We start from the raw sequence: 21,294 nt of genomic DNA on the forward strand, positions 1-21,294 counted from the left end.
CTAAACTTCAATTTTTTTTTACTTTTAGCTATTAGATCTAGCTTATAAATTTAGCTAAATTAAAGCCATAGTTTACCCACAATTTAGAATTAAGCCCATAATTTATTGACCTTCAAGCCACACTCGCTGTATAGGATTTTCTTCTGTCAGATGAAGTAAACAGTCGTAGCTTTCAATTTTGATGATGAATTCCAGAATACTTCCAGAATCACTAATATGTTTAATTTCATAATTAATAATGATTTCTGATCATTTAAATTTCAGAATAAATCATTTTATATGTCGAGAATAAGTATATGAATGATGTTGAATGGCCTTCTAAGTTATCCGGAAGTTTTTTTCCGGACTTCACTTTCTGCTATGAGTCATGTTTTGGGTTTGTTGTTTGATCACTTGGAACACTTTCCATTGATGATGTCATTTTCATTTAATCCTTCAGATAATTGGCCTTTTAGAAGCCAAGCGAAGGCTTCTCGGAAGAACCTTTTGCCGGGTGGCCATTGTGTAAACCTGTTTACAAACAAGCCTTGTTGATCAGTCAGTTTGTTGGGAACTGTCTCATGAATGCCAGGGCTGCCATTCAGGTCATTCTTTAAAAGGTTAAGCTGGTATTTATTTATTCATTGTTTTATTTCGGGCCTCGTGTTTGGTCTCTTTCACTTTATTTTAGCTAGACACGTGAAAATTGGTGGCTTTTTTAACATTTAAAAGCAAATTTCAAATATAGGAGACAACAGTCTGGATTAATGTACATTCATGAGCCAGACTGTGTTTATTTATCTCACAGCCAACCTGAAAACACACTGCACTAGTGAGCAGGGAGACCTATCCAACCTTCCAGATTTATCTAAAAGGATTTAGCTCAAGATGTGCTAAGTCTTCAACAGGAGTGGCAGGGCAACTAAAGAGGTGGCTGTCTGTGGCCTGTCTGTTCTCTTATCTGGGTTAAATCGTACATAACTTTATTTATGTGGTGTATGTATGAAAATGATAACCTGCTGCTAAACTGTGGTTTTCTTTCTTCTCTTGATCAAAAATTTTATATATATTTTTAAATTTTTTTCAAAAATGTATTTAATTAATTTATTATTATTATTATTTTAAATACAAACCATTATACAAAAAAATCAGTCCTATTAAACACTATGTTTTTATTTAATTTTTTTTCTGGTAATTTTCTTTGGTAAATCATTTTAATGGTTATGTTTTAGTAATAAGCATTTTTAGTAAAAAGCTTGTCTAATTGGCTCCTGAAATTAATTGAACTCCTGAAACTTGTACAATTAAACATTTTACATTTTTAAAATGACATTTATACAATTCTTACATGTAGGAGTGAAATAAAGTGGGCATATTTTGTTAAAAAAATCTTGATTTAACTATTAATGAAATAAGTATGAGTGAATCATTAACAATTTAAAAAATAATTTATATTTCAAAAAGACTTTTTTGGTCAAACTCTAGTAAATGATGTGCAATAGAATATGATTGGCTTCTCAGATTTGTAAAAGAATTATGAGTACATGCATACATTTGATTATTTTATTTGGAATGACTACTACTAATTAAAGTAACACAGCATCTAAATAATCAGAAAGAGCCCTCTATCTTTCACAGTACAATCAATGTGCAAATACATACAATCATTGAATATCTTTTAAATGACAATATTAAAACACTCAAATCACCTCTGCACAGAGTTATGAATAAATAATAAATACATAAAGAGATATCTGCAAATTAAGGATAGAGATGACATTGTCTTTTTCAAACATGCAGACTGCGTATTAGTGCAGACACAGAGCAGTATTTGGCAATTTGTTTAGAGTTTTTAGAGCAATTTGTAATCCTCTCACACACAGTTTGTGTCCTATAGGCTTAAAGCATAAATTAAAACAACTAGCTTTGTGTTGTAGCCTAACAGTTTCAGAGCATTTGCTAACGGTTGATATTTTCAATTCAATTCACCTTTATTTGTATAGCGCTTTTACAATGTAGATTGTGTCAAAGCAGCTTCACATAAAAGGTCATAGTAAATTGGAACAGTGTAGTGTTTAAGTTCAGCTAAGCTCAGTTCAGTGTGGTTTAAGCTAGTGGCGACAGCGGAGAGGGAAAAAAACTTCACTAATTGGCGAAAGTGAAGAAAAAAACCTTGAGAGAAACCAGGCTCAGTTGGGCACGACCATTTTAATTTCTCCGCTGGCCAAACGTCTTGTGCAGAGCTGCAGTCTCAGCGGCGGAGGCTGGAAGCTGGCCTAAGCGAAGACTCGTCTGTCTGGAGCGTCACAGGAATCAGTCTCATGTTCTCCACTCCTCCATGACCACCACAGTAGCTGCTCAGGATACGGCCTGGTCCAGGATTTGGAAACCTTGGGATCATCTCGTCGTTGGTCTTGGATTGAATCAGTGATTCTGCATAGTCTGAGGGCCTCGGGAAGAGTATCCCCAGGTGGAAATGGAGAATAAAGAATAATTAGCGTAGCTGCTGTTCATAGTGTATAGAAACAAGATGCAGAACCTGTGTGGAAGCCCGCTAAGTGGTGCACTGAGTGTATGCTTTACTAAACAGATAGTTCTTTAATCTAGTTTTGAATTGGGAGAGTGTGTCTGAGCCTCGGACGTTATCAGGAAGGCTAATCCAGAGTTTAGGAGCTATAAAGAGTTTAGGAGTTATAAGCATTTTAAAAATATAGATATTTTAGCATTTTTTCTGAATAGCACAAATCCATGTTTGTGTCAAACCAGCAGCCTACTTCCACAATCAGGATGTTTTTCAATACTTCATCCACAGCTACAATATCAGGAGTGTTTGGGAAATCTCTAATGAGAGTACTCAAAACATGTGAATTACTGTTCAATTATGAAAACTAGTTCATCAATGTATCGAAAGGGACAGTTCACTTAAAAATAAGAGATCTGTCATCATTTACTCACCTTCATGTCATGGGTTTACATTAATCTTTTGAAGAATACTGGTGTCCGAACAACTTTGGCCCTCATTTGCTTTTATTATGTGTGTTCCACTGTAGAAAAAAGCAATATTGGTTTGAAAAAAAGAAGGCAAATGATTAATGACTGAATTGTCATTTTGGGCGAGCTATCCTTATTTATAATTTCTGATTATACTATTGTGTTTAAAAATATTTATATGTACAGATCACTGAAAACAATTGAAAAACTCTTAGCTCATAAATCAAGTGTCTTTTTAGGTTGTTGTTGCAGCAGAGAACGAAGTGTGTATTATATCTCAGCCAGCTTTTAAAAACATAAACAGACATGTGCGTACGTGGTGATACCTATTAGGTTCATTGGCTGTGCTATTTTTATGTTGGGATAGAGAGAAAGAGGGGGGTGGGGGGGTGGACTGGTCTGTCCACTCCTAAGAGCATTACGAGTGTGTTTGTTTGTGACATTACCGGAGTGTGCTGTCACTGTCATATGGCAAGCCAAGGCAGTCGCGACTGGTTTAGAGCAGAGACAGTTATTACGGATAGCAACCGTTCATTCTCCACTCTTCCCAGCAGAGTCCTGGGCTTAATCTCAAGCAGATCCTGTCACTAAGGTAAGAGGCGACGACTCTCGCTAGTCATGATGAAGATCTGAAACAACCGTTCCACGTGATTTTGTCATGCGTGTAAAAAACTGTTCACTTTTAATTCTTTTGTGTGTGTGTGTGAAGTTTTAATGGTTGTTTCGTCTTTGTTAAAGTTCTGTTTAAGCTTTGTTTGAGAAGTTGGACCAACAGTTGAATTCTGTTTGTTGTATGTTATCTTGAGTGTTTTCTGTGTGATGTTATTCCTATTTTTTTTCTAATTGATGATATTTAATGCCAAAATTGTTAACAAATGATGATTTCTTTATTGTTTTTTCATTGAATATCGTCATATTCTGTGATTTAAGAAATTTGCCTTTATTTTTTTAATCCTGCACCATAATTGTAGTTTGCTTTATTTAATGGTAAAATTGTGGTGTGAATTACTTTATAAGTTTTATAACTTTAGTTTTGTCTGAAATATTTACCATCGTCTTAGTTGAAGATTAAAGAAAATTTTTGTATTATTTTACAATCTTGGACGTACATTTCTTTTGCTTTAATTAATAGATTTTTTTTTTTTTTTTTTTTGGATTTTTTTTATTTTAAAGTATTTTTGCGGCTTTGATTAATACGATTATTTCAAAATACCAAAGAACTTATTACTGAATATGTTTAGTAATTTTCCTTTCTGTCCTGTTTCCTTTCAGATTTCTCCTCCAGCCTCTTGTCTGTTAATGGAGTTCCGGCAGGGCAGCGGTGATTACTGCCACGCCCAACATCACACAGCTTGATCACGGGTGGAGACGCCCACGATCTACCCCTGAATGTCCGGAGGAACAGCTCTCACCAAATGGGTTAATTGGCATCGCTGCAGCTGGTAATTTGCTACCGGACACTGTTCCACCTACCCAGTTGCCCGGCAGAGTATCCCTACCAAAAGGAAAAGAAAGACTTTTGTGGCCTTCCCAGAAAGGCAGCTTTTACTTTTATATACTGATTAGTAGTGATTTATCGCAGAGGATCCTGCAAATTCCTGACACCTTCACTGTGATATACTGCACCTGTTGTAGTGTGGTACTGTGAGTGGAGCTGTTGAGGATCCTGGACTGAGTGTCTGTTGAGTAGAAGGACCTCCGGTATGGCCTGGATGAACCGTCCGGACCCTGTCGAGCTCTGCTACAACAGCATGCGCTTCCTTATTATGCACAACCCAACCAATCAAACATTAGACACCTTCATTGAGGTGAGAGATCAGGCAGGCATGAGCAACAGTAATTATAGACGTACTGCTTGAAATGTAGATACTGTGATTTGAACAGCAACCAAGAACACTTTAAAACTTTTACACAAAAGCCTTAATGCACTTTTTGTCACTCAAACTTGTGCAATCTTGTTTCCTCAGGATCTGAAAAGGTATGATGCGACAACAGTGGTGCGTGTGTGTGAAATCACCTATGATAAAACACCGCTGGAGAAGGATGGAATTACAGTCATGGTGAGATGCATTTCTCTGTCATACTGTAAATAAGTGTCAACTGTAAAGTGTATATATACATGTATGTGTGTATATCTTCAATCAATCTTCAATCAAGATATATATATATATATATATATATATATATATATATATATATATATATATATATATATATATATGTGGTGACGTCATCGATAATATACAAGACGCAAATATTTTGCAACATGCCACAATTTCGGATTTATTTTCAGAAAATACATATACACATGCTGTTTGACAGCTCATAACAAGTTGCAAAGACAATGTGTTTGTCCTGACGATGTATGCATTTTGCACTACAGTACATTGAACATCAATTCATTCGTTCATTCATTTTCTTTTCGGCTTAGTTTCTTTATTTATCAGGGGCCACCACCGCGGAATGAACCGCCAACTTATCCAGCATATGTTTTACGCCGCGGATGCCCTTCCAGCCACAACCCAATACTGGGAAACACCCATACACGCTTGCATTCTCACACATACACTACGGCCAATTTAGCTTGTTCAATTCACCTATACCGCATGTCCGGGAAAACCACCCGTAGGAAACCCACGCCAACACAGGGAGAACATGCAAACTCGGGACTCGAATCAGCGATAGGCGATCGTGCTACCCACTGTGCCACCATGACACCATCCTCAATTCATGGCAAGTTATTTCATAACAACATAACACACGAAAGATAAAGGTTATAAGCCGACTCTGACAGAGTCCTGCACAGATGCAGATTAGAAAACCACGTGATCTGCGCAGTGCGACTAGTCTTCGTCAATCAAAAAGCATCATGACCGAGCATTAAAGTTGTCTAGTCAGTGCAACTCCTATAAATAGTTTTTTTTTTTAATAATTTTTTTTTTTAATTTTGCTGTCCATAAAATGTTTTGCTAGTTTGAAAACACCGACAAGGATAATGAGTGACATTAAGAAAATTGCTAATCCTTTTTAGTGTTTATACTTTTCTCAATGTTGCTGACATTTTGATCCCAATGCTTTTTCCCAATTATTGTTCGGATACATTCTATTTTGTCTTATTTGACTCAACATTATTATTATTATTATTATTATTATTATTATTATTATTATTGTTAAACATAAAATTGCAGTTTTAACAAAAGCAAATGTAGAATTCATTTCAAGTTTTTATTTTTTAATATTTATTTGCTAATTTTAAATACTTTAAATTGAATAAAAAAAACTATCACTTTAAATTAATAATATTAAAATTAAAAAATGTAAAGTAAATTATCACTGTATTATTTAAATTAGTAGTTTTTTTTGCAAGAAAAAAAGATTTTCTTAGTGTAATATTAGCACTTATACAGTGACCTATAGTTTTCTGCGTTTTATTCAGCGTTTTGTTAACATCCTGTAAAATCTTGAATGTCCCGTGATACGCGCACACACTTACCCTGCCACCTGAGTGTAGTAATCTTGGACAGTTTCCTGATCATGGAAGTGAGTGTCACTCCGCACCACCCTTCCTTTTAATTAACACTTCAGCTTTACTGCGGTGATGCAACTGTAATTAGTGGTACTTTAATGAAGGAGATGGACTGCTCCAGACATCATGTAAAGCCTCAGTCTGGATTCGTATGGCCACATCTTCACGGCCCTGCTGCGATTATCTAATCCTGCAGTACACACATGCTGTATGAACCAGCCGCCCAGTCATGTGAGATAATGTCAAGTGGAGTGAGATGAGGTTGCTTTCTGTCTGCTGCTCCGTGGGGAAATCTGCATTGAGGATACAAGCCTATAACTTTCTGCCAAACATCAGACCTTTCCCTGCCTTCACTTTTTTTAAAAACAGCTTGAATCCAAGGTTCACATGTGTTTTCAATTGGGTTTGTCAGGATTTTCTGGTTGCCACGGCAACTGGAGGAGATCTTGATTTTTTTTATTTTTTTTTTCTCTCTCTCTGCACTTTTTATTAAGACTCATACACCCTTGCTCCCTTTTACTCTGTTGAACTTTTCATTAAATGATAAGACGTATATTTGACGCTACTTTGCCTTCTGGTGGAATTTTAGAAATGTAGCTGTGTCAGATTGACCTGAGGTTCTTGTGAATTCATCCAGGCTTTGCTTTTAGAAACTCTTCTGAAGTACATGAGAAATGTAGCAGATGCACAGGGATGTAAATCCTCCTCTGTGCCATCAAGAGAACAGTCATTTTCCGCAAGACAGAAACAGTTGAACAAAGAGTTTGTGTGAAAGCTGGACAAGATATATTGCTTTAACCTGCACATCTCAATCAAAAGAATGTGGAGCTTTTGAAAAACATGACTGCTTTTATCCAGACAGTATTTGGTTTTGTTTGCGAGTAACTGTTCTTTCAAAAGGATTCACATGACTAGAACACTCCATCACGCTTTTCCGATCATTGGCTTTCATGCAGTGTCTAATGTAGCTGCAAACCTAAAAGGTCTGCAAAGTTTTACAGATCAAAGCCTTCAATAAGTAAAGTTAATAGCTGCGTCCAAAGTGGTTAATACAAGGGATGCTCTGATCAGGATTTTTGCAGCCAATGTTGAGTACCGATTCCTTGTCATGGTGATTGGCTGATGTCTAGTATCAATTCTAATGCTTCAAGCTTTATAATGAATAAAACAAAAAAAGTTAAGTGGACATCTCTCCTTACCTAAGAGAATAAATTAAGGATGCTGCATATAACTCCTTAAAAACATCTCTTTTAACCATTTAGGTGTGAACATGTCATGACCAGATGCAGCTTCACAGAAAATAATAAAACACAAAAAGAATTCTACATGTCTTAATCAAGAAAAGGTTTGGAACATATAGTTGATGCACACTCTTAGAAATAAAGGTACAAAACTGTCACTGGGGCCGTACCTTTTCAAAAGGTATATTTTTGTTCTTAGCAGGTCTATAAAGGTACACATTAGTTCAAATGTGTATCTTGGAGTACCTTAAAGCAGGGTTTCCGCGGGGTCTTAAAGTCTTAAGTCTAAAATTGAAAAATCTCAATTTTAGGCCTTAAAAAGTCTTAAATTCGCTGTTCTAGGTCTTAATTATTTTTGCACAGGTCTTATTTTTCCGATGTCCATGTAACGCTACATCTAATGTCATTTAAATTCTTTTTTGTTGTTGTTGCTGGTTTTCGTGGTGTTGTAGTTCTTTATTTCATTAGTCCAATTGTAATTTGCGGCATTACAATTACAAATGAGACCAGCATGCAGTGAATGTGACGTCATCGATGTGTTTGCGGAGGTTCGCTTTGGGTGCACGCGACATGATTTTGGTTGGAGGAGCTCACGAAATACTTTGAGACTTGAGCGAACAGTTCGTGTGGCACCGTGTTAGATTTGAGTTGAATATGAAATACATGTGTACATGTGAATCTTTGAAGAGATTTTGTTTGAAACAGGTATGACTGTACACACATCTTTATGATCCATCCATGCGTGATTATATGGAGAACCAGATGATCAATGTTTCTTGGCTAAAAATTGCATCAGCCGTGGAAAAACCTGAGGGATAAGTTTGTTAAAGCAAAAAAAGAGGCCACGCAAAAGTGGAGACCCAGGTGGTTTTAATATTACAGAATGTTTTTCCACCAGTCATAGGTTTTACACTGATGTATATATTACAATTTTGAATTGAAATCAATTTGCAAGTTACAAACTAAAATCAAGGAACAAATTATTATTTTGATATCTGGAAAGGAATATATGAACCTATCAGTTTACAGTATATTGATGCCCAATTTCTAGGATATATTGGTAATAATGATCGGGAATGTTGGACCATTATTGCCTTTTTAGCTTATAGGTAGAGGACAGAAACTAGCCCGACAGTAATGTGTAAATTGTTAAGTGGGCAAAATAAAAAAAGCCAGTTTTTAGTGAGTGTATTTTTTTGCTTTTATTCTTGCCATAATAAAAAATATATAATTGTAGACCAATACATGTTCTGTTGCCATTAATATTTAACTTTAATAGGTAGAACTGTCCGACAAATGAACAAAAGCAAGTGATGCATCAAAGTTTGATTTAAATAATCTTGAATGGTTTAAAAATATTTATACTCATTATAATAAATAATAAAAATAATAAAAAACATTTAGTTTAAAAATCTTCAATTATATTAATGATATAACCTAGTTCCGGAAACTTTCTACTTCTCTGTTTATTTCTGGTTATCTCTGACTTTACTGTCTGTTTCTTTTGATCGCCCCCTGTCATTTAAAAGAATATCTCAATGGCGAACGCGTCAAGTATAAAAGCCTCGTCCATTTCGTGAGCTGCGCGATGCGGTGCCAGGCGAAAGTACAAATCAGCCGTAAGATGTTTGTTTGTTTTTTCTGTAGTTCAATGGCGCATCTAACCTGTCTTTAGTACTGTTCAGTTTGAATACATTTATTTTACCACTAATTTTGTGACTTTGTGTATGCGTGTTTTTGATATTGTGATACAAGTCCTAAATTTAATACTTAATGGTTATAAAAAGGTCTTAAAGTCTTAAATTTGACATTATGATATCTGCATAAACCCTGTAAAGGTATATATGGTAAAACGACAATAATAATATTAGGCCTGTGTGTAGGTCTACTGTTGGTTAAAATGCCACATTTTGTATAGTGTTGGAATGGTGGACTTGAATAGACTTTAAATTTGTCCTGGTTTGTTAATTCACAGTAAAGTAATGACATCAGAATACAACTATTCATAATTATAAAGTTGAATTATTGTGTTTGGGATATATGCTTGCAATCTGTCATTGACAACATTATTAGACCATTTTTCCACTGGTAAAATGAAACATTTGACATTATCAGATTCCCTCTTGCATTATATTCAACATTATATAGGCTAGAGTAGTTATACTGACCCAGTAAACATTTATTTCAAGCACAACACTTTGTGTTCACTATGAACACAATGCTATGCTTGTCGTAGTCATAACTTTAAAATGCATTATGATCGTTTATGATGAGCGTGCTTTTGGTTTCACTTTCACTGCTGAGTGCTGTTCATGTCATGGCTCTCATCACTTCGAGGAAAAAAACATACATACAAATAGTACTTCTTTTGTGGCTCTCAAACGATCGCTCTGTGCAAACTGAACGCTATTTACAAATTTATAACCTGTTATTTACAGTCTATGCAGTTTGTTCACACATTTTTTTGATTAATCGTGCAGCCCTAGACTGCTCCCATATATATTATTAGTAGGAGCATAACCAATAGTCCTGCTCAATTCTCACGCCATTGGTTGAGCTTTTATTGTTGTTGTTGGGCTTGTAGGGATACTTAATAGAGCCACAGTAAAATAAATAAAAATAGATTGCTTCAGTATGACATGTTGTTTTCAGTGATTTTTATTTTATTATTATTATTATTTTTTTTTTTATAAATGCAGCTTTGGTGAGCATAAAAGAGACTAAAAAAGATTGGAATTTAAAAAAATCTTTGACCCAAAACCTTTTAGAGACCTTTAGCCTTTAGAAACCATGCTGTGATTGCTGTTTCAGGTCTAATCAATCACTGTGTTACTATAAATGGTGCAAAACAGCAAATAGTTTTGATTCATTTTTTTATCCAAAGGTCTTTTCCTTTGATTCAGAATATATCTTTTCCTTTGATATATCAGTCTATTCAGGCCATGTTTTGATTGCCACAGCATTTGTGCTTCACAAGGAGGTCAAACTCCCTATAGTTTTCTCTGCATGTTGATTTTTTTTTTATTTGCTCTGTGCTCTATCTTTTCCCTCTGTTTATGTACTGTGTGGGTTTTTTGTTATATAAACTGATCACTTTTGCTCTTCATAAGAGGAGATGAGGCAATCGCTTTGCTGGGGGTCAAAACATGGAACGGGATTTCCTCTCTATTTCAATCAACTCCAGATGGATTTAAACAGTCATCCTCTCCATTTTTACACCGCTGGATCACATAAAGTTCAGTGAACTTGATGACAGGTTGTGTAGTGTAGTTTCATTGTATGATTAACCTGGGATTTTGTGCATTTTAGATCCTATTAGTTTCTGAGACGATGTTAAATAGTCTACAAATCACTCTGATGTAATTGTCTAAATTGTTTTCTAGTTATAAATGTTCTTTCTGATCAGCAATTCATAACATCAGTGAGTGGATGCTTTTTGTCAGTATCTCATTCTCTAAAGTGAAAGTTTTGAATGCAAGATCTCCTTTGATGGAAGCAATGAAACTGGAGTGTTGCTTGACAGCAAACAGGTGCTTCAATCTTCTCCTGCTCTCTTATGCAGCGGCTCGAGTTGCTGGAGAAATAGCAGCTCTGCAATTCGAAGAAAATGCCAGGGCATTTTCCACAATTAGGCCCCACACTGCTTTTTCTGGAGTCCGTGTGCCCTGGCAAGAGTACAGAGCACTTCCATCTTGGAATGGACTCCTGGAATTAATAGCCTACTGTTGACATACCAGACAAGGAGGGGCCTATTAACCTCTTAGTGGATTAAAATGTTATTTTTGTACTGGGAGATTCTCATAGGCGCTCCTCGTAGAAAATGATCTCTATTAATGTCCCCTTTTCTGAGAAAGCAGCAACGCAAAAACACCATGCTGTTTGTCAGTGTATTTTGACCCTGCACATTTGCTTCTAAAACATGGTTCAGATTCAGTCTTCCCATAAAACGCTGCCTGTAATGGAAAGAAAATTATGTTTTATTATGTGCTCGTGAGTCGGGTTGTGCTTGGACTGGATGGGTTCACTCTGATCTGCTGAAGAATTTATTAAAACCCAGAAGTGTGGAGAGCATGTGATGATTCAACCACAGATCAAGTGCTAAAATCATAAACAACGCCAGATATGTTCTATTAAAAGGATTCATTCACACATTATTGATGTGTTTTTTCCTCTGTGAAACAAATTTGAAGTTTGTCTGTAGAATGCATCACCTCAGTGGGATCTGCTGTTGGTTTTTTGCACCAACAGTTTTTGAATTATTGCGCATTTCTTACAAATTCTTACAAATATCTTTTGTGTTCTGCAGAAGGAGGTTTCAGTTTTTAAACAATTCCATCATGTACACAACCTCATTTTTGCTTGGTTCATTTTTTTCTCTATTTGTTCTTACTTGAGCATTTTTGATGATTCAGCTTATGCAGGTGATGTTAAATGGAGCTGTTCATTGACAGGACGAGTGAAAGTGCCATGTTTGATATTGCAGAACTTGTGAAAATCTCACAGGAATCATCAAAGGGATTCGCAGGCTACTGTGAGTCTGAGATGAAGTGTGAGGCATTATGGAGCACCACCTGCTGGTGTTGACTGGAATCATTTGCTTAACATTTCCTTTGTCTCCTATGCAAATGTTTCTGTTTGAGAGTTTTCTTTTGAAGGGAAATTTAGTGACATGCAGTAGTTCGTAAATATACATAGACAAGAACTCATCCTTGTGTTTGTCTCCCTCAGGATTGGCCGTTTGATGATGGTGCACCTCCTCCTAAAAAGATTGTGGATGACTGGCTCAGTCTGCTGAAGAAAAGGTTTTCAGAGGATCCTGGCTGCTGTGTCGCAGTGCACTGTGTGGCTGGACTGGGCCGGTGAGTGAAGGATAAATGCACCACTTCACTTCATCTTTTTAACTCCCAACTAAAGCCACCCTTGCAGGGTGTTAAAATTGAATTCAGCTTTATTAAATCATCGTGCCATGTCAGTAGTGTGCCCACACTGAACCAGTGCATTGTTTCAAAGAGGACATTTTTTTGGCAACTCAATTCTTCATCTCAAAGTTTTGGTTTGGTACTTCACAAAAACAACTGCTACCTACCTGTGTAAATACTAATGCTTTGTATTGTTACCTCTCTTATGTTGATTGGTTTTGTTGATTGGTAAAAGTTTCAATTTATGTTCAGAGAAAATTATTTGATGCAGGAATAAACTAGTTTAGACTAGATTTAGTTCTATATAGAGGTGAGATGGAGACTAATATTCACTTCGTTATTGGTCAGTAGTTTAAAAAAACCCTAATAATAATGTGAATTTTAAATATTAAAGTTTAATTAAATCAAAAACAAAAACGCTCTATAATTTTTTTAATTATAATTTGTATTAAATAATATTAAAGTGATTTTGTAAGACCTAAAATTCTAATTATGTTGATAACAAAAACACAAGCCAATAAAATATCTACGTTTTATGACAGTAAAATTGAGAGGCATAATTTACCAGCATTACCATGACAGCACTGTAACACTATTGCAAGTATCAGGAACCAGTCTACTACATAGAAATGTCCTGTCAGTGGGTTATTTGAGCGAATTTAGCTTTTTTCACTAAATATGTGCTGTACATGCATAGATGAATATAAGGGTACATGAACGCAATATATACAGAGTGGAATATTGAGCTATTTTAACTGCAGCACGTGCACAAGCTACCTGACGATGCTCTCGGTGACTGTGCTTTACTGCATTTGCACTTTGATCTGTGCAGTAACAAACTGCCTTTGTGCGACAAGCCATTGACATGAATGGGTTTCATAGTGCAGCGCAGTGTTTTCTGTGTCCGGTGTGAAAGCTACTTCATATAAACCACTATGCTGAACACTGCTGTGCACTGCAGTATAGCCTTTTTTTGGCTCATTTTTGATTGAAAACCAAAAATGTCATTTTCTGCCATAAAAATTTTGTGCATACCTAATATTAATATTTCCAAAATAACATTGGTTTAAATGAAAGTTTCTGAAATTTTAATACAGTTCCACGAGTCTTTTCCCAGTCTGCTGTTGTTCAGAACATGTAGACGTGCAAATGCTGAACTGAATCTGATGGGTCAAGCTTTATGTGGCTTGCTTCTCTCTATTACAAAACTTCTCAAACAAATCAACAGTCTTTCCCAGGATCTGTTGCCCCCCCAGAATGCAATCAAGTGTGTGTGTGTGAGAGAGAGAGTAATATTTCTGGCAGAGCTTTAGGCTGACTTGTGTTCGTATAGTGTTTTAGGTCTTTTGATCACATTTGGTTTCTCATCACTATTATATATATTTTTTATTTTTATATTATTATATATATTATATAATTTTTTTTTTCTTTACCCCAAATACCCCTCCGCAGCAGGCCTCTCAATCTTGGCCCTTGTTCCCTCCAGGTCAAACCCATTCTCTCTGCCTGACTGCTGCCTGCCAAAACCAACCAACCAGCCACACGGACACACAATATTAATCCCAGTTTATTATTCAAGGCAGAAAGGTTGACGTCCGAATAAGAAACAGGAAGAGGGTGATGAGCAGCTCTGTTAATTGCTATTCCATATCTCCATTCTCGGTGTTGCCCTCTTATCTACTCTGTCAAAATACACAGACCTTAATTAAGCTGCGCTCAAGCCATCATTCTGAGGGAGCGCTAGGCTAATGACGGGCCAGTTTACCCTGACTGCCCTCCTCCCTCTTTAACCCCTGAGCTCTTCTGCACCAGTCTCTCTGACGTAGGTTGCAGGTCCTGTGGGAGCCCTCAGTGCTTTTTGACTGGGAGCCAATGTTTGCTTTAGTAGGCTGGGTTTGTGTTGTTATGCATCGGAAAGGGGCACACCGAGTGGAGACTTCAAAGCTGTCAGAACCCTCAACGCAAACTGGAAAAATAGACACTCTGAAAGGGACTGATTAAATGTATTTTATTAAAAATGGAGTTGGTGCATAAAGATGTGCATTTTTTTCCAAAATAATCTTACTGCTCTATAAATGGTTATAATGATATTACAGTTTGAACTTCATTACCATCTATATAAAATGAAAGGACATTTTTGTTTTATTTACATACACTTTTCCAAACTGGCTAACAAAAAGGGCAAAATATTTAAAAAGAAAAAAAAATTTTTTGAAGCAAATTACAAAACTAAAAACAGAATTAACGTAATGTCAAATTTGGGATGAAAAATAATCTAAATTGAAAAAAAAATAGATTATTAAATACTAAATTAAAGTTTGGTTTAAAATTATACAGCAAAATTTACTTTTCAACATAATAATATGTGATAATACATAATTAAATATTTAAAAATAATAATTAAACAAGTGTACCTCCATGTTTTAACATTTTTATAAACGTTATTTAACTGAACAAAGAAAAACTTATGTCAGAGTTCCTAAAGCAATTTTTGTTATACATTTTGGAAAGTTTCATGATTCAATCAAAATAATTGGTCATCATGCCTTTTTGCTTACTGACTTTATTTTAACCTGTAAAATGGAACACACAAAAGTTCAAAACAAACATTTTCTGTTAATAATAGTTTTCTGTTTAAATGCGTGTTAACTTCATTTATTGCTGTGATTGAAAGCTGAATTTTCAGTCTCCAGTGTCGCATGATCCTTCAGAAATCACTCTTGTATATTTATTTGGTGAGCATTAGCTTTTAAAGGGCACTTATGATGAAAATCATCTTTTGCAAGCTGTTTGGACAGAACTGTGTGTAGGTAAAGTGTGTCCACAGTTATATTGGGGTAAAACAAACTGTCTCTTCAATAAGTCTCTTTTTTAAACTTCCTGATGTTAAAATAGGATCTGAATCCCTCCCATTTTGAGACCCACCGCAACATGATGTTGGTGCGGTTTCCCCGCCCACCGAATCGATTGACAGAATTGATTGACACCGATTGATTGACGCGTATTAACATGTCTCTATAGTAACGTGTATAATCATATCAACCAGACTGGACAAATTCAAAGATCCAAAGATCTGTTCAGCTCGCTGTGATCATCAATCATCATCAAATGTGATCAAGAATGAGTTTTTTACAAGTTTATAACGTTTTTAAAACAGTGTGTGTTTGTAATGAATTACAGCGATTTACCGTCTTTATCAACTCAGCCGCATGTCAGTACAACTATAAAAGAAGACACTTCAATCCCGGTTTGTGCACGTTTAATCTGGTTATCCAGATCAGATATCCATGGATCAGATATCCATACAGCGGTGGATGTTAAAGTGTATCCTGTCACATTGGCCATGCAAAAACAGTGCAAAGTTTATGCACACACACTGTTTTTGCGTGGCCATCATGACAGGATACACGTTAACATCCACCGCTGTATGGATATCCGTATGGCTATAACGACTGAAGCTTGAATTAACTCCACAACAAATACATCAGATAATCATCGGGAAAGTTCTTACTGTAGTATTTTTCACAAACGTTACGTGAGATCTGCTTATTTAATGTCTGTCACTGTGCTGTTTATCTGACGCACACAGCTGGAGATTGAGGCACACTGTAAAAGGCACATGGGAACAGTGGGTGGAGAGAACTAGTATTAAAGGCACAGGTTACAAAAACAGCTACATTGTGTTCATAGCAGAAAATCTCATATTCTGAAAGGTATAATAAATAATCGATTAGGTGTTCTTAGCTGAAACTTTACAGACACATTCTGGAAAGATTCATCTTAAATCTTGTAAAGGATAAAATATGTGCCCTTTAAACAATCATTTATTGGTAGTAGTGTATTTATTGTGACTATATGTGCTCTGTATGTGCCTTTTAAAGTATGAGGTATTACAGCAATGTTGTGCCACTCACATGAAATGTCAGATACCTGTTCTCACATGCATTAAGTAATGTCCTTTCTGAGAAAGCTTGAATGCTTTAGTTTTCCTGGAAAACCTATTGTTTCTAGGGGCCATGTTTGAGGTGATGACATTTCCTGGTATTAAACACTGTGTGTTTGTTGCAGGGCTCCGGTGCTGGTGGCTCTGGCTCTTATTGAGGGCGGCATGGAATATGAAGAAGCCATTCACCTCATCAGATTGTGAGTGCACATTATAACTGACTGCAACAACCTTACAGGAAAACGACAACACGCATTCAGTACAATAAGTGAAACATCACAGTGGATGATGATACATGACAGATATTGTACTGCATAAACTCATTACAGCTAATTATGGCAAGTTAAGCAGATAAGACATGATGCATAATAATCTACCAAGATGCCATAATGACATGGAAGACAGCGCTAATGTGTCACAGTAAACAATGTAGCAATACATTTAGTAATTACTGCCTAAATTAATGATTTACTATTTATAAAAGTGTATTAGATGTACAGTGCTCAACATAATTGAGTACACCACATTTAGAAAATGATCAATTTCTCAGTAAATATAGATAATATATTTTGGCGCATTGAAGATATATATATATATATATTAAAATAATATTTGTCACCGAAAATCTTTAAAAATAGATTGATAATACATTTAAATTCATGTGAAATATTGAGGGGAAAAATGACAATCTAAAATTTCAACAACATTTTAATCTTTTTTTTTTTCATAAAATTTGCATTACATTTTTCTATTTAATATTTTTCCCCAAACATATAAGTTAGTTTTGGTGTACTAATTTTGGATCATTGTCATAAGTTATTTTGTGTGTGTGTGTGTGTGTGTGTGTGTGTGTGTGTGTGTGTGTGTGTGTGTGTGTGTGTGTGTGTGTGTGTGTGTGTGTGTGTGTGTGCGTGCGTGCGTGCGTGCGTGTTGAGCACTGTATATATAAATGCATACAAGGTGTGTATGTTTAACATGTATGTCTTCAGCGAAAAAAAAAATCTTTACATAATGAGTAATAATTTGTAATATTATTAAAAATTATTATCATTATTAATAATAATAGTTAGTTAACAATTGTTATTATTTTCAACACTGACTAATAATAAACAGTATGGGTGGCTTTTAAAGATTTAATCTTTGTCTTAAATAGTGTGTGTATGTGTGTGTAAGTATAAATGTGTGTATATGTATATAGAAGGTAAGGATGCTCTGATCGATCGGCCAGAGATCGGTATCTGCTGATAACCACATTTCATGACTCGATCAATACATGCTAATCTGGCCGATCTCATTGACCAATCACAAGTGTTTATAATTATGAGTTTACAAGCAGAGGAAGATGTACATATGCACTCATATATTATACATCAGCTGTTACAATATGTGAGGAGATAAATTGTGTGGGGGCGTGAAGGAAAATGTGCTTTATGCAATGGCAAAGTTATATAAAGCTTAAAGCATCAGAATCGGTACTCAGTACCGGCTGATCACCATGATAAGGAATCGGTATCGGCTGCAAAAATCCTAACAGGAGAATTACATTTTTAAAATAATAATATAGATAACAATATAATAATAATTTTAATTTTTAAACACAAAATAACTTGAATGGATTACCTCTGATGTAATATGGATTGGTAATACGGATTTTAAAGCTCTGATTAAAAACCTGCATTAACACTACTGATGTTTGTTTTTCATTGTGTCCCACACAGGAAGCGTCGGGGCGCCTTTAACAGCAAGCAGCTGACGTATCTGGAGAAGTATCGGTCCAAAAAAAGACTGCAATTCAAAGACCCACACAAACACAGGAGCAAGTGCTGCCTCATGTGATCCCATACCACCAGCAGCCACTGAAGGAACTAGTCACTCTCAGACTACAATTACCAATCTAGTGCTTTTGAACTCTTGCTTTTCAGGAAAGGACGAATCAAGCCTCTTCTGGTGTACATGACCGACCCCTGCACACAGGGTCTTTACCAGCTCAGGACTGTGAAAGACGAGCCTCTTAGAGTTTTGTCTTTCCACACAAAACCCTCATACAATGTCAAACACTCACACTGTACCAGCAGCACACAATCCAAAGATGATCATGGCCACCTGCTCATAGCACAAAATCACTGTTATTATAACTCTCAAACCGCTTTACTAGCCTGCTCTCTTTCTCTTTTGTAATTTTGAAGTTTCAGAATGCATGTCGCTCAACTTTTTTGAAGCACTCTCTCTTTTTTTTTTCTAAACCGTATTGTGAATCTACTCTGGGATTAGAGTTTTGCACCACTAGCTGCTTATCAATTGAACTGTGTTTGCATCTGGATGGTGAACAGCACACTTTAACATGGCTTCCAGATTCTTGGATGTTTTAGCTGCTTTTAAGAACCCATTGAATCTCCTGCAGCAACGAACTGAGAGAGATCCATGAGTGAGCGCACTTGTAGATCAGTAGTCCTGTCTACATTTATTTAAGCCAGCAGCCACAAGAGGGAGTCATCACACTACATACTACAAAACAAATCTGTTGTTACTGCATACACATTTCAATCTCAAAGAGTTTATTTATTATTTCTTGGCTCACACATGGCTGTTTTTCACTGACATGGTTGAACTGTGGACACTTTAGGATTACAGAACTTTTCAGATTTCAGAGTGAAGCTTGACATGTTTCGTTGTTCATATAATGGAAAATTAAATGGACTCATGGGATCTCTGCCTAAATAATGGTCGGTCACACTTTATTTTTATGGTCCATTTTCTTGAAATTAAATTACATTGCATCTACATGCCACCTAATTCTCATTAGATTTTAAGTAGACTCATAGGTTGAGGTTGCGGTTAGAGGAGTTGAAATGTACTTATAAAGTTTCTTACAGTCGGTAAAATGTCTGTTGAAGGAGCATATCAACAGATATTAAGCAGACAGTCTACTAAATCCTCAAATGGGCCATCAAAATAAAAGTGTTACCAAATAGTCTTGTAGAAATCAACGTGATGAATCTCTTGTCAGGTACTGAAATAATCTCACTAGCATTAGGGATGATTTACCCAAAAATTACAATTCTGTTATCATTTACTCACCTTCACTTGTTAAGTGAACATAAATTAAGTTATTTTGAAGAATGTTGTAGCTGGAAAAAATATATTCTATGGAAGTCAGTGGCTACCAGTTTCCAGTATTCTTCCAAATATGCTTTTATTGTGATTTGGAACCATTTGAAGGTGATTGAATTGACATATTTAAGTGAACTATCCTATTTATCTGCTTTCGTTTGGGTATGAAATGCAAAGGATACTGAATTTGTTACATTTTTTCTAAATTTGAAAGCAAAGATGTGTGGCAAATCTTTTTTTAAATGTATTTTTGTGTAATTGCATCTTGAGAAGGATAAACGAATACAACATTGTTACATTTGCTTACGTTTTTTTTTTTTTTTAAGTAGTATTCACTTAGCCTCTCGGGTCTATCATATGAAATGGCCGGAAAGTAGACATTTTTTAATGGAAAAGGAGAGCTTTAGACAGCTTAGGGCTGATCTTGACTTGAGATCATGTGATTGCATTTCTGGTTCTGATTCTCAGTTGTCCATCCCATAGTGGATCGTATTTAAAAGGGTGTGAATAAATCCGCTCGCTTATAAAAGGGCTTCTCTACTCCGTCATGTCTGTGATTCTCTTCACCACTTTACAAATCTGGAATGATTTGAAATGTTGCAGGCTCAATAATTCAAATAGTTCTTGGAGTGTCTGCTCAATAATCTAAGGAAACATCATTTTAAAAAGCATATTTAGATATCACTACTGCCACTTTTTGTGAGAAGGATGGTTAAAACCTAAAAATCACATGCTGCGTCTCAGCTTTACCTCATTCATTCATGGTCCTGATGACATTCGATGTGTGAATTTTTCACCAATTTCCTAAAAGTTTCAGAATTTTTAATAAAACCACATATTTGACATTATTACTATTGACATTGGGTGATGGAGTGTCTGTGCTTTAAAATCACAGGCAGTTTACACATCTGTAAACACAGTACGTTTCACCGGTCCACTAAGTTTTTGATCATATCTACAGTGGCCTGTTTAATATCAATGTATTAATAATATTACAAGTTTAATTAAAACAGTTTCACAATGATTTATTATTCCCTGTCCATATTTACAGTGGTTGATGTTATTGTATTATTGACAAGATTTAATACCAAACCAGAAGAGTTAAGAATTGATGTACATATGGCTTTTTTATGAAATTGGAACATCTGAAATCTGGATTAATTAAAATGAATAAAAACTGATTGCTCAGTACCACACTACTTTGTCATTTTTATATCAATCTGGCATTACTCACTAACATTTATCTGTTTATGTACATTCCATTTTATACAATTTGTTATTAGTGTTTCTATGAACACATTTTATGACAGCGTATCTGATTATACAGATTAATAATGTACAAAGAAGGTATATTTAACCAGTGTGTATTGTAATTCCTTTGGATTTTAGTGATATCTGAGGTGACTCTACTATCTTGTTTATCCTTCAGAGTTTACCAGTATTTGGCTCCATATGTTTTTGTGTTTTGATAATGGCAAATAGTTTTTTTTACTGGTTTCTCACCTCCAGTTAAAAACTCTTATTAAATTATCCTCACAATTCTTGAAAAAGATTAGGAAAAAAGTTACACAAAACAAGTATTTC

The 21,294-nt window shown here is 35.5% G+C and overlaps 1 protein-coding gene across 2 annotated transcripts in view; it reads left to right on the forward strand.

Annotated features, from left to right (window-relative positions):
• Positions 1-20,906, forward strand: part of ptp4a3b (protein tyrosine phosphatase 4A3b) — a 39,765-nt gene extending 18,859 nt beyond the window's left edge. The window contains exons 1-6 of one of the 2 annotated variants that reach the window (XM_056475159.1): positions 3,404-3,562; positions 4,243-4,778; positions 4,938-5,030; positions 12,466-12,596; positions 16,725-16,799; positions 18,318-20,906. In XM_056475159.1, coding sequence (XP_056331134.1) covers positions 4,674-4,778; positions 4,938-5,030; positions 12,466-12,596; positions 16,725-16,799; positions 18,318-18,435 — 522 coding nt within the window. In that variant the 5' untranslated portion in view covers positions 3,404-3,562; positions 4,243-4,673 and the 3' untranslated portion in view covers positions 18,436-20,906. Of the gene's footprint in view, positions 1-3,403; positions 3,563-4,242; positions 4,779-4,937; positions 5,031-12,465; positions 12,597-16,724; positions 16,800-18,317 lie in introns of those variants that run through there. The other variant, XM_056475160.1, reaches the window with a different exon arrangement.
• Positions 20,907-21,294: the final 388 nt, after the last annotated feature.

The sequence above is a fragment of the Danio aesculapii genome, chromosome 16, assembly GCF_903798145.1.
Source record: "Danio aesculapii chromosome 16, fDanAes4.1, whole genome shotgun sequence".
NCBI classification, from domain to species: Eukaryota; Metazoa; Chordata; class Actinopteri; order Cypriniformes; family Danionidae; genus Danio; species Danio aesculapii.